Raw genomic sequence first — 14,711 nt, 5'->3', positions numbered from 1 at the left:
GCCTGAGAAGGTGGTCTCTCCTTAGTGACATTATCCCCAGTAAATAGGGAGTGACATACTGTTAGACATACTGGCTTCTTATAAATCCCTTGTTATGCTTCATCATAGGATCAAAGAAACGGACTGTTAACTAACTTAATGATGGATGGACAGAAACAAGAAGCTTCTGTAATGTTTTTTGCTTTATAGTGAATGATAATGAATGTGCACAGAGTGTGCTCTGTCTATATTAGTCATTCAGGCAGCTTTTTTATTCTGTTGTCCTGATCCTATATCTCAGGCTAAAATAATTCAATGTGAACTCAGCCTAATAAGTATAGTTTCTGAATCAGGTGGAATATGGTATACAAATAGATGGCTAGATAGATATGATAGACAGAGTATATACATATATACACACACACAATATATATATACACATTTATATCTATATGTACAAATATCACTTCACATTTTTATTATGATTATTATTACTGCGGAAAACAATGAGCTAGTTTTTAGCGAGGACAATATCTAATAATACAGATGAAAATGAAAAATATGAGAATTGACAGTACGCCATTGCCTTTGAAACACTGTGATTTCAGCTCTCGGGTCATCATTAAAAGCAGTGATATATATGAGAAGACGAGACTTGGCAACCCTATGAAATTAAAATGGAAAATTTATTATGGAAATGTTCCTGCCCAGACAATAATGAAACAGTGGGACATCCTCCAAAAAAGTCCATTAGGGCTTCCAAGTCGAACGCTGCTTTGTTAGACAATGAATACTGCTAGCTTAGAAAATTGCACATCACACAGATTTCGTTTTCACACATTTCAGTCATTTTCTTCTAATATGGATTGTTTGTTTTCCATGTAACCTTGTTTTCAATGCAGTCTGTTTAGTGTGAGGACTTATAGGTGTACAAAATACAGAAGTTGTATGGAAAGTAATAATACCTCTGGGGCATTCTTATATTGATGTGAATAGCAGCCCTCGCTGTTTTGGTAAACCCGATAATCTGGAGATGTTCAGACATTGTTTTATGGAGGAGAAACAACCACTCACGGCTTCTGGAGAAAGCCCTGGCTCAGTTCCACTCAAGCTTTCTGTAGCTTTGTACCATTTGATTTCAATAAGGAAATGGAAGAACTGGCAGCGTGTGAAAATTAAATGCGCCAATGAATGGGCTGAAAGATCAAGATTTACATTGTAATCAGTCAATGTTATGGTCTGGCGTGAGTCCTCCTTCCTACTGAATGATATTTCTCAAAGGACAGTTCTAGAGTGGAGTCTAAGTTTGGCACTTGGGGACACAAGATTAATATGTATGAGCCTTACACACCTGCTCCTAAAGCCGAGCGCTACGTGACCGACACTGCAGTCGCTTCTCTTGTTTTCTAGAATAATACGTTGAGAAGTTAGTGTAACTGCTTTTCAACAAACAGCACATATGTGAGACGGAGCCAAATGTTGAGTTATTTCTGCTAGTTATTATCCAACCTTAATTCTCAAAAAGTGTGAATAAAATGCAATCCCCCCTAAAAAAGTTTCCAATGCTCAGGGTTCTCCTAGGATCAGTCAGTGTCTATCTACTTTAGACAGACTCTTCAAGGAGTATGCTCTTTTCTCTTCCACAAAAACCACAAAATATCTACAATTACTCAATCCGTGTTCTAAAGGATGCCGAACATGGCCAGGGGCTCATGGGTTCCAGTTGTAGCTGTGAAGTCCATCAAAAAACTCCCTTCAGTCTCTGTTCCAGAAAGTGAGCAAAACTAAAGCTTACTTCCTTTTTGATTGTGATATTGATACTTGTCCCGACACTGACAGACTGAGTAAGTGTAACCAAATCAATCCAGCTAACACATTAAAGGGGTTATCCAGGATAAACTGATAATTAACCCCTAAACTTAACTCCCTCCCCCACCTAACTTCTAATTTAACTCAAATTAAAAAAAAAATAAATCTTTAATTACCCACATCTATGGAGAGGTCATGTGACCAACACAGGGACACTTTCTGATAATACAGTGACATTCTATTTCTCCACTTCCGAAACATCAGTCTTCCCCTCCCCTAACCCCATCAATATTTGCCAAGTCTTCCTGTGTCCGGGAATGGTTCCTTCCTGTCCTCTAGCAGTGAGTGGTATAGGTTAGCTAGGGAGATGGGGGAGGGTGGGAGGGGCTAGTAATGGGCGGGGTTGATAGAGTTAGTGAGATAGGGAGGCTGGGAGGGGATAATAATGGGCGGGTTTGCTAGTCAGTGAGAGTGTGAGTGGCTAGGCTTAGTGAGACAGTGAGAGTGTGAGTGGCTAGGCCTACTGCGACAGTAAGGGTGGAAGGGGCTAGGCTTAGTGAGACAGAGGGTTTTGTAGGGTTTTGTAATGGAGGAGGAGGGGGCTGAGTGAGAGGGAACTAGTGTAGAAGCTACACAGAAAGTTGCACAGCAGGAAGCTAACACCTGTAAACAAAGCAGGGGAACGCCAGCAGCAAACAGAGACACCCAGAAATCACTCCAAACACTGCTAAAGGTATATGGGTGTACTTATTAACCCATCACTAGCACTAACCTTTTTTAAAAAAATTTCTGCCCAGAGAATCCTTTTAACCTTCTTTTCCTAGCAAAGAGGAAGACTAGACTGCCTTTTCCTCATTCTAGGAGGGAGGAAGACTGGACTGTTTAAGTCAGGGGATCTCCTACCACATTGGTTCAGTCCAGTTATCAGGCAAAAACGCATCAAACTACTACATGTTAAAGTGCAAGCACATAGTAAAATACTTTTTAAATCCTTTAGTACTGAGCCTTCTGAGATACTACATACTCAGGAAAATGCATGTCCTACATCGCTATTGCTCTATGGCTCACACTCAAAAGCTTCAGCAGCATGAAGGCCATTGTAAAGCAGTTCTGAGCAGTTGAGATGCGAATCTAGCAAGACAGTAAAGCACTTACTTGCTAGCAGGAACATTTCTGTGTTTTCTTCTTTATCCCTCTGCAGTTTAGTTTAACTTTTCCTTCCCCCACCTCTTCTAAGACTTCTATTGGCTGCTGATCCCTCAATGAGGGATGGTTTGTCTCCTCTCATAAGAAAGATTTTCCAGTGAATTCAAAGAGAGTGAAGGAGGGGAAGACGGAAATGAGTCTGATAAGTGGAGAAAGTAATTTTTTTTCTGATACAATTTCTCTTGTAATATTGAATTATGCAAAATTTACATTTATATTGTACTAGCCTCTGCCCGTGACTTCACCTGCGTGTTGTTGGCGTCAATGATCCACCTATATTCAGGAAATTGTTGCCATCGATGGTTGGCCTTCTCCGGCATTTAGGCAGCTCTTAAGCTGTCCTGCTGCTGAACTCATTCCTCATGCTATGCCCATGATTGTTTTGGCATCTCAGCAGCTCGCTGGGAAGCCATATAATGAGCGTGTTGTTGGCATTGATAATTCTCCAGCTCCAGTGTTTTGGCTGCTGTCAAGCTGGAATGCTGCTAAGCTTATTCCTTGTGCTGTGCCTGTGATTGTTCTGGCATCTCAGCAGCTCTTTGGGACGCCATATAATGAGCGTGCTGTTGGTGTCTGTTGACTTCTGTCTACCTTCATAGCTCTCATTGTTGTAGAATTTTTCGACAAATTAGATTTAGATGTCTCAAATTTAGATTTAGAATTAGATGTCTCAAAGTAGCAAACTGATAATTTGGATTAAAGGTGTTTTCCCTTCCAGTGTGTCAGTATGTTGCCTGGAGCAGATCAGATAATATGCAAATACAGGTACAGAATCCACTGAGGGTTAGCTGAGTGTTTACATAAAGAGACCTGGCTTTATCAGAATCTGAGATAAGCTGCTGCAAGAGCAGTTTAATATAGTATGTGAACATAACAGTTGTGAAGCCATGTCATTTACCGGGATAAAAAGTAGCCTATGTGTTAACCGAGATTACAAACTATCTATGTGCTAAATTTCATCCAAATCCGTTCAGCCATTTTTGCGTGATTGAGGAACAAACATCATTTATAATATTATTAGGATAATATGTAAATATGCACTTTACATTTGGATCCATCTGTTTGTTAAAGGTATTGTGTATTACATACATTTTGATGTGCTAAATAATGTAGCCATGTGTAGACCTGTCTACATGGTGGAGTGCACCGCCACCATGCTGCAAGTTACCTATGTAGCTTTTACACAGGATAAAAATTCTCCATTTCCCTTCATACACTGACCCTATTACCAGAAACAGCCTTATCATATTGCACTGTTATAGAAAGGTAAATGCAAGAATTGCACAGAATACATGTTACATAATTAATGATGTGGTAAAAAGTGTGCAAAACTATTAATCTCAATGGATCCGAGGGTTAATGGAGAAAAAAGGAAAAACTTATGCAGATCAATGAGTTGAGCTGGTTTGTAACATGAGACACCCATTCAGTTATCGTGTTTGGTGACATGTCTGAACAACGTCTTGGTATTCCAATGGAGTGCAGGTGGCAGTGAGCAGGAGTGGGGATCGGTAAGCAAATAGGACCCGTCACTTACTGGGGATACTCCAGCATGTAAAGGCCTATCAAAAATGTTTAAAAAAATCATCAGGGGCCACCGAGCCCCCTAATGTCCCAGGCCCTGTGGCAGCAGCTACCACTGCTACCCCGGTATTTAAAGAGGACCTTTCATGGTCCGCGGCACAGGCAGTTCTATATACTGCTGGAAAGCCGACAGTGCGCTGAATTCAGTGCACTGTCGGCTTTCCCGGTCTATGGACGAGCACTGTGAGCAGAGGGTGGGGCGTTCCTCCCCGCTCACACTGTACAGCGCGATAGGCGCTGCTGTGGAGAAGGACGTACCTAACTGACTATCAGGAATGTCCTTCTGACTGTAAAGGGCTACGGTACCGGGACCGATAGCTCTTTACCCGGGGAACAGATCGGGAAAGCCGACACTGTCGGCTTTCCAGCAGTATATAGAACTGCCTGTGCCCCGGCCCATGAAAGGTCTTCTTTAAGCCACTACCATTTATCATACTGTTGTCTGTTATGTGACAGAGAAGATGTTGAACCCGTACATCTTGTACATCTTTCTAGAGGCTTATTAGTTATTATCAGTTCTGATTATATTGCTGCACATTGAGCTGTGTAATGTGTTTACCTTCATTGCATACCTCTGAGATGACTGTAGTTCTCTGTAGTATCACACTCTTCCTTTAATCTGGCTTTTTCTGTTACCTTTTGACCCTATTTAAATAAACATTGTTTCATTCCGGCATTTGTGAATTGTGCATTGCGTCTCCCAAAGTTGATCCCTTAAGGCGAAATTTCTTTGCGTCTCAAGGTGAAGATGAAAAATAATGAAGTGTTAAATTGTTTTCCACAGTAATTTTGAAGGTGAAACATTATTTCTATAGTTGTTAAAAAATGTGAAAATGAAAGCACTACAAAATAAATGTAATTTAAAAAAACTAGACTTTCCTAAAACCATTGTCGTCGGCACATATTTGGCAGTCAAAATTAAAGGGAACCTTTCACCTAAATTTGGGACATTAAACCACCAGTCTTTATGGACTAATGGTTTAACACTTATATACATTTTGCCTTGTGAAAAAAAAAAAAAAAACTAACAACAATCATTTAGTCTTGCAGTGAAGTAAGGGCAGTCCATTGTTAGCTTCTGTGCGCACGTGCCCAATTTCTGGCAATTGCATCGTATAACTGGTGTACTGCGGCTTCTGTGCTGATATGCACATGTGGCATTGAAAATTATCAGACACATATCTAGTTAAAAGAGGTTTTCTGGGTAGAACATCTTTTTTTCAGAAAGGTCTGTTAGTGCTAGCAATGGGTTAATAAATACACCCGTATACCCAGTGACGTAACTAGAAATGGCGGGGCCCCGTGGCGAACTTTTGTCATGCCCCCCTCCCCTCCCTGTCTGACGCTGAAGACCTCGACCAACTGACCCCTGAGGTGCCCCCCCACACACCCTGCGCGCATTTCTGCACACACTATAATACCCCATAATGGCCCCAGTACACAGTATTATGTCCCCATAGTGGCCCCAGTACACAGTATTATGTCCCCATAGTGGCCCCAGTACACAGTATTATGTCCCCATAGTGGCCCCAGTACACAGTATTATGTCCCCGTAGTGGCCCCAGTACACAGTATTATGTCCCCATACTGGCCCCAGTACACAGTATTATGTCCCCATACTGGCCCCAGTACACAGTATTATGTCCCCATAGTGGCCCCCGTACACAGTATTATGTCCTCATACTGGCCCCCATACACAGTATTATGTCCCCATACTGGACCCAGTACACAGTATTATGTCCCACTGTGGACACACATGAACAATTATTATATTCTGGGGTCTCTTCAGAGGGGATTTTGTTTATGTGTTATTTCTTAGTTTATCCTGGGCAACCCCTTTAAGTATAAAAAAAATATATAACATATATTAAAAAAACAAAAACAAAAAAACAACAACAACAAAAAAACAGTCCAGACAGTCCTTCTATAAGGATTTTTGAGACACTCAACCACTGGTCCATAAGAACCAATTGGTCATGTAATGTTCCAAGTGACCGGTTCTCTTTAACCTTGTAGGGCATACATCTTAAAAGGGTTTTCAGTCAGTCTGTAAAGTTAAGGCCCCACTTTGCAAAAATGCAGCTTTTTTTTTTTTAAGCCAAAGCCATAAATGGCTACAAGAGGAATGGAAAATATATGCAAAGTACTTATACTTCTAACTTCTGCTTAATCTTCTTCTGCAAAATCTGCAACAAAAAAACGCTACATTTCCACAATGTGGGGCCTCAGCCAAAAGGTCTTGGGTACTTGGCCATGTGGCAACTGTATAATACATTAGTTGTTTAAAGTTGTACTATGACAACCATGGAAGTCTATGAGCCTATATTGTACCCCACATGTCTCTGATTGAATTTCTTTGTTCACACATCCACCAATCTTTACATTTTTAAGAGCTGAAAAATGTAAATTTATAGTAACTTTAAAGTGGCCATTCATTGCGATGGGTATTTCTTGCCATCACTTTACATGCTTTCCGTCAGGTGTCTGTTTTCTTTGCGTGCTGACACCTGATAGAAAGAAGCTTGTTTCTTTTTTTCGCCACCACTTAAATGGTATGAAGGATGCAAATGGAAGGCTTCAGATTATGTTTGGTTGCACCCATCGAAAACAGATCTGTTAAAATGGATCAGTTAAAATTGAATCTATCAAATCCCGAACGCTTTCTAGAAATGTAAGAAGAGTCTTATAGAATTATTCTCTGAACTGTACTGAATAATTTGTCATAGTTTGCAGATGTTTATATGGAAATTATTTCCATGTTACAATTCTTAGAGAATAATATAATGTACAGTAAATCCATCAAGATCAGGAGGTATTTCTTTTTTCTTTTTTTTTTTTTTTTCTTAAGGACATAATTCCTCATAGTTAATATTTTTGCATATTTCATATTTTAGGTATTCATTTCAAGATGAAGAGGATATGTTTATGGTTGTGGATCTCCTACTTGGTGGTGACCTTAGGTACCATCTTCAGCAAAATGTTCGCTTCACTGAGGCCTCGGTTAAACTCTTCATCTGCGAAATAGCTATGGCACTTGACTACTTACAGAGCAAAAATATCATTCATCGGTAAGTCTATTATTCCTATTTCCATGCAGGTTCCAGTTTTCTATATATATATGAACCTACTTGCAAGGTGGTCATACACATTAGATAGAAGTAGGCTCAGAGTAAAACTGGTGAAAGTCCTTCTGCTGACAAAGCCGTAGACATCCTTGCCTATATTGTTGCCACAATTGTTTCAACTGGTCATACAAATTGGGACAAAGACTCTTTTTTGGGGGACATTGTTACAACGGCCTTTGAAGAATTCATTCTGGTTCAAAAATCTTTCATTAGTGCGAAAGATTTTTTATTTGACCAAAATTTCAAACATGGTATATCACAGGTCAAATGATCAATTGTAAAATTTCACCTGCTGGATGTTTTCTCTGATTAAGATCCTCCATTGTTATATTTAGTCTAGTGAGTTTGTTCACCCAGTGTAAGGCTGAATCCCCACATTGCGGAAACGCAGTTTCTTTGGTTGTAGATAGAGACAAGCGAGTAGTATTCGATCGAATACCTCGCCGCCATAAGAATGCGTGTAAGCGGACGATCAACAAGGGGTTAAGCTCATCGAATATTCAATGCGCTTAACCCCTTGTTGATCGGCCACTTACGTGCATTTATATGGCGGCGAGGTATTCGATCGAATACTACTCGCTCATCTCTAGTTGTAGATATTGCTGCGGTTTTTTAAGCCAAAGCCAGTAGTGGATCGAGCAGAAAGTAGAAGTATAAGAACTTCCTATATATTTCCCATTCCTTCTGTAGCCATTCTTGTCTTTGGCTGAAAAAAAAATCAACAAAAAAAGCTGTGTTTCCATAACGTGGGGCTCAGCCTTAACACTGGAAAGAAGGAAATGGGCATTAGATCACCTGTTTAGTAGATTTTTCTCTTATTTTTCTCTTATTTTTCTCTCATCTCCAAGTCATTCCTTATGCTTGGTTTGGCTGATTGTGAATGAGGATATAGTGTAATAAGTAAACAATAGGTTTGTTTTCCTATACAGTATATATTGGAATAATGTTTAGTATCCCAATAGGCTTCAGACTATCAGACTATTGTCTGAACCTGTTTATATTGCTGGTTTGTCTGCAATAACTTATAACGTATAGATTGATTTATGACAGAATTGTGAAAAGGTTAACAAACTGTACATGGAGATTATCAGGGAATCTCCAAACGTGCTCCAGTGAAAAATACTAATATTAAACCCGGTAAAACCCCACCACATGGGGGTACTATGGCATAACATCTAAAATAAAAAATCTCGTGCTCCAGCAGGATGTTGTCCGTGATAGGAAACCTAAACTGATCACCTGAAGTTAATGTGCAGTTAATGGGGTAAATCGGATGTCCAGGATTTTTTTAATGGTCTATCCAATCCTATCAATAGCCGAATGGTGGGGGCCAACACTACAATAATAGCACCCGGCCAATATACAGGATATGAAGCTGTTTCCTCCTCAATTTGCTGTACAGTAACAAGCACTGGTCTCACCTCGTGGCACCAGCCATAGTTCCCCCACCGACCAGATATTCATAGCCTACCCTAAGGTTAGGCCCTAAAAACAAAAGGCCTGGACAACCCCTTTACGTTTGGACACATCTGTACATCACTGTAAACAAAAGCTCACCATGACCAGCATGGGGATTTTCCTGTTAAAAACCTTTTTAAATTTCCAAGCCACCGAACGCAGAGAGAGAGGACACAGAGGTGTATTTACAAGAAGAACATGGGACACAGTTACAACTCATGAATAGAGATGAGCGAACACTAAAATGTTCGAGGTTCGAAATTCGATTCGAACAGCCGCTCACTGTTCGAGTGTTCGAATGGGTTTCGAACCCCATTATAGTCTATGGGGAACATAAACTCGTTAAGGGGGAAACCCAAATTCGTGTCTGGAGGGTCACCAAGTCCACTATGACACCCCAGGAAATGATACCAACACCCTGGAATGACACTGGGACAGCAGGGGAAGCATGTCTGGGGGCATAAAAGTCACTTTATTTCATGGAAATCCCTGTCAGTTTGCGATTTTCGCAAGCTAACTTTTCCCCATAGAAATGCATTGGCCAGTGCTGATTGGCCAGAGTACGGAACTCGACCAATCAGCGCTGGCTCTGCTGGAGGAGGCGGAGTCTAAGATAGCTCCACACCAGTCTCCATTCAGGTCCGACCTTAGACTCCGCCTCCTCCGGCAGAGCCAGCGCTGATTGGCCGAAGGCTGGCCAATGCATTCCTATGCGAATGCAGACTTAGCAGTGCTGAGTCAGTTTTGCTCAACTACACATCTGATGCACACTCGGCACTGCTACATCAGATGTAGCAATCTGATGTAGCAGAGCCGAGGGTGCACTAGAACCCCTGTGCAAACTCAGTTCACGCTAATAGAATGCATTGGCCAGCGCTGATTGGCCAATGCATTCTATTAGCCCGATGAAGTAGAGCTGAATGTGTGTGCTAAGCACACTCATTCAGCACTGCTTCATCACGACAATACAATGCATTAGCCAGTGCTGATTGGCCAGAGTACGGAATTCGGCCAATCAGCGCTGGCCAATGCATTCTATTAGCCCGATGAAGTAGAGCTGAATGTGTGTGCTAAGCACACACATTCAGCACTGCTTCATCAAGCCAATACAATGCATTAGCCAGTGCTGATTGGCCAGAGTACGGAATTCGGCCAATCAGCGCTGGCTCTGCTGGAGGAGGCGGAGTCTAAGGTCGCTCCACACCAGTCTCCATTCAGGTCCGACCTTAGACTCCGCCTCCTCCGGCAGAGCCAGCGCTGATTGGCCGAAGGCTAGCCAATGCATTCCTATGCGAATGCAGACTTAGCAGTGCTGAGTCAGTTTTGCTCAACTACACATCTGATGCACACTCGGCACTGCTACATCAGATGTAGCAATCTGATGTAGCAGAGCCGAGGGTGCACTAGAACCCCTGTGCAAACTCAGTTCACGCTAATAGAATGCATTGGCCAGCGCTGATTGGCCAATGCATTCTATTAGCCCGATGAAGTAGAGCTGAATGTGTGTGCTAAGCATACACATTCAGCACTGCTTCATCAAGCCAATACAATGCATTAGCCAGTGCTGATTGGCCAGAGTACGGAATTCGGCCAATCAGCGCTGGCTCTGCTGGAGGAGGCGGAGTCTAAGGTCGGACCTGAATGGAGACTGGTGTGGAGCGATCTTAGACTCCGCCTCCTCCAGCAGAGCCAGCGCTGATTGGCCGAATTCCGTACTCTGGCCAATCAGCACTGGCTAATGCATTGTATTGGCGTGATGAAGCAGTGCTGAATGTGTGTGCTTAGCACACACATTCAGCTCTACTTCATCGGGCTAATAGAATGCATTGGCCAGCGCTGATTGGCCGAATTCCGTACTCTGGCCAATCAGTGCTGGCCAATGCATTCTATTAGCTTGATGAAGCAGAGTGTGCACAAGGGTTCAAGCGCACCCTCGGCTCTGATGTAGCAGAGCCGAGGCTGCACAAGGGTTCAAGCGCACCCTCGGCTCTGATGTAGGAGAGCCGAGGGTGCACTTGAACCCTTGTGCAGCCTTGGCTCTGCTACATCAGAGCCGAGGGTGCGCTTGAACCCTTGTGCACACTCTGCTTCATCAAGCTAATAGAATGCATTGGCCAGCGTTGATTGGCCAATGTATTCTATTAGCCTGATGAAGTAGAGCTGAATGTGTGTGCTAAGCACACACATTCAGCTCTACTTCATCGGGCTAATAGAATGCATTGGCCAGCGCTGATTGGCCAGAGTACGGAACTCGACCAATCAGCGCTGGCTCTGCTGGAGGAGGCGGAGTCTAAGATCGCTCCACACCAGTCTCCATTCAGGTCCGACCTTAGACTCCGCCTCCTCCAGCAGAGCCAGCGCTGATTGGCCGAATTCCGTACTCTGGCCAATCAGCACTGGCTAATGCATTGTATTGGCTTGATGAAGCAGTGCTGAATGTGTGTGCTTAGCACACACATTCAGCTCTACTTCATCGGGCTAATAGAATGCATTGGCCAATCAGCGCTGGCCAATGCATTCTATTAGCGTGAACTGAGTTTGCACAGGGGTTCTAGTGCACCCTCGGCTCTGCTACATCAGATTGCTACATCTGATGTAGCAGTGCCGAGTGTGCATCAGATGTGTAGTTGAGCAAAACTGACTCAGCACTGCTAAGTCTCTGCATTCGCATAGGAATGCATTGGCCAGCCTTCGGCCAATCAGCGCTGGCTCTGCCGGAGGAGGCGGAGTCTAAGGTCGGACCTGAATGGAGACTGGTGTGGAGCGATCTTAGACTCCGCCTCCTCCAGCAGAGCCAGCGCTGATTGGTCGAGTTCCGTACTCTGGCCAATCAGCGCTGGCCAATGCATTCTATTAGCCCGATGAAGTAGAGCTGAATGTGTGTGCTTAGCACACACATTCAGCTCTACTTCATCAGGCTAATAGAATACATTGGCCAATCAGCGCTGGCCAATGCATTCTATTAGCTTGATGAAGCAGAGTGTGCACAAGGGTTCAAGCGCACCCTCGGCTCTGATGTAGCAGAGCTGAGGGTGCACAAGGGTTCAAGTGCACCCTCGGCTCTCCTACATCAGAGCCGAGGGTGCGCTTGAACCCTTGTGCAGCCTCGGCTCTGCTACATCAGAGCCGAGGGTGCGCTTGAACCCTTGTGCACACTCTGCTTCATCAAGCTAATAGAATGCATTGGCCAGCACTGATTGGCCAGAGTACGGAATTCGGCCAATCAGCGCTGGCCAATGCATCCCTATGGGAAAAAGTTTATCTCACAAAAATCACAATTACACACCCGATAGAGCCCCAAAAAGTTATTTTTAATAACATTCCCCCCTAAATAAAGGTTATCCCTAGCTATCCCTGCCTGTACAGCTATCCCTGTCTCATAGTCACAAAGTTCACATTCTCATATGACCCGGATTTGAAATCCACTATTCGTCTAAAATGGAGGTCACCTGATTTCGGCAGCCAATGACTTTTTCCAATTTTTTTCAATGCCCCCAGTGTCGTAGTTCCTGTCCCACCTCCCCTGCGCTGTTATTGGTGCAAAAAAGGCGCCAGGGAAGGTGGGAGGGGAATCGAATTTTGGCGCACTTTACCACGTGGTGTTCGATTCGATTCGAACATTGCGAACACCCTGATATCCGATCGAACATGTGTTCGATAGAACACTGTTCGCTCATCTCTACTCATGAATAAATCCATTCAAAAATATTGTGGCATATTCTGTTGGGCTTCTTATGTACAGAGAAAAGTTACAATACAGGCATTACTTATATTGGAAAGCTCCTATGTACACACGCAGTTCGACAGGGTTAGCCCAACAGTACTCGGAGGCTGTACAGCTCCCAACCAGTGTACATGAGCCCCTAAGGTCTATTTATATAGGGCTGTCAGAAAGCCAAAGGAACCTGACAGACCCATTATGGTGTCATCATTTTGATAACAGAAGCCATGACACCAATCCGAACAGAACTTTTAGCGTATTCAGGAGCATAGTCTCATTTTGCTTTCTGACCCGTGATGATGTGCATAGTATAATGAAGTCTTAGCTGAAAGATGAGCCATGATCCAAACATGGACATAATCGGCAAGAAAAATAAAACAATTGTGAATAAATAAGCACTTTGTAATAGGAATCATTAGGAGTAGAGGGAAGTCTTTGGGGACTGTCGAATACTTGGTTGCCTGCTAGAATCATTCATGCAGAAGCTGATGTTCCAGAAATGAATTGTTTCCCTATAAATGACATGACGATTAGTCTATATCAGTCAGTTCCAGGCTGGCAGTTTTATACAGATGTTAATGTCATGTCATGCTTTAGGTTAGTGAAGAGTGACAGGCGATTTAATGCTTTCTTACCAGCACATTCACATGCATTACAAGTCTCCGACACCAATATTTCCCAGCAGTAACCAAAATGCAAACACTGGGGGGAAATTTATTAAGAGCGAAGCTTCCTAGGGCAGTTTTATAAGCAGTCTTTGGTCCTGTGTGCCTTAGGAACATGCATTTTTGCCAGCCTTACCAACAGAGCTATGGGCACTAAGGGTCCATTCACAGAGTTTTTGGTGAGGAAAAAATCTCCTTCAGAAATTAGGAATGTTTTTTTCCTCCTGCACAGTGTATGGACCTTGAAAAAAAATGGTAGTTTTCTCGGGTTTTTGCTAACTCCACGTGGATTTTCCGCCTCCCATTGACTGCGTCGGTTTTTGCAAGTGGAATCTGCCTGAAGGAAGCTTTTCTTCCACTAGTGGACAAAAAAAAGCTATTGAAACCCATAGAACTCTATGGGGAGGCATTTTTTCCATGTGGATTCTGACCAAAATCCTCGCCTCGTTTGCTAGCAGAGTAAGGGACACATTGAAGTCAATGAGAGGCTTTTTTTCAGCACTGAAATTCCACACCAAATTCCTCACCATTTTCCTCCGTGTAAATGGACCCTTAGCTGACAGAGGAAAATTGGGAGACTTGCATAAACATGTGTGTGGCCAACTTTAAGGCCGGTTGCAAACAACCGTGTTGCAACCGGCCAGCCTTGAATTAAAAGCACAGGCGGTACACGGGGGGATGTACCCGTGTGAAGACCATGCAGGGACCATACTTCCGTGGCTCCTTTCATTAAATGAACAGGAGCCATGGAAGCAAGGGCCACAAAACAGGACAGGAATAGGACCTTTAGGCCCACACATGTGACCATGGTATTCATGTTCGCATGTAGGGGCACATTGCAATTAATGGGTCAGTGTGCTTGCAGTGAAATACACAGATAGCACACTGAACATGGCCACAGTCGTCTGCAACCGGCCTAAGGTCCAGCCTGCAGCTAAAATCGTATCCTTTATGGTGTATCATATACCATATGATGCCTTAAAGGGGTTGGCCACTTTCAGACCAATATTGACAAACAAATGTACAATAAAAAGAGATACAATTTCCCAATATACTTTATGCATCAATTCCTCACGATTTTCTAGATCTCTGCTTGCTGTCATTCATTCTCTTACTTCTAGAGGATAAAAATCTGACCATGGTCATGTGATGAGCACAGAGGTG

The 14,711-nt window shown here is 43.0% G+C and overlaps 1 protein-coding gene across 1 annotated transcript in view; it reads left to right on the top strand.

The window, feature by feature from the left end:
• STK32A (serine/threonine kinase 32A) overlaps positions 1-14,711 on the top strand; it is a 151,471-nt gene that overhangs the window by 51,761 nt on the left and 84,999 nt on the right. Inside the window, exon 5 of the mRNA XM_075274726.1 lies at positions 7,473-7,646. Within this exon, the coding sequence (XP_075130827.1) occupies positions 7,473-7,646 (174 nt within the window). The remainder of the gene's footprint in view (positions 1-7,472; positions 7,647-14,711) is intronic.

This window comes from Leptodactylus fuscus, chromosome 5 (genome assembly GCF_031893055.1).
Source record: "Leptodactylus fuscus isolate aLepFus1 chromosome 5, aLepFus1.hap2, whole genome shotgun sequence".
Taxonomy (NCBI): Eukaryota; Metazoa; Chordata; class Amphibia; order Anura; family Leptodactylidae; genus Leptodactylus; species Leptodactylus fuscus.
The sequence above is the reverse complement of the archived record's forward strand: the minus strand, read 5'-3'. Positions and strand labels throughout refer to the sequence as shown.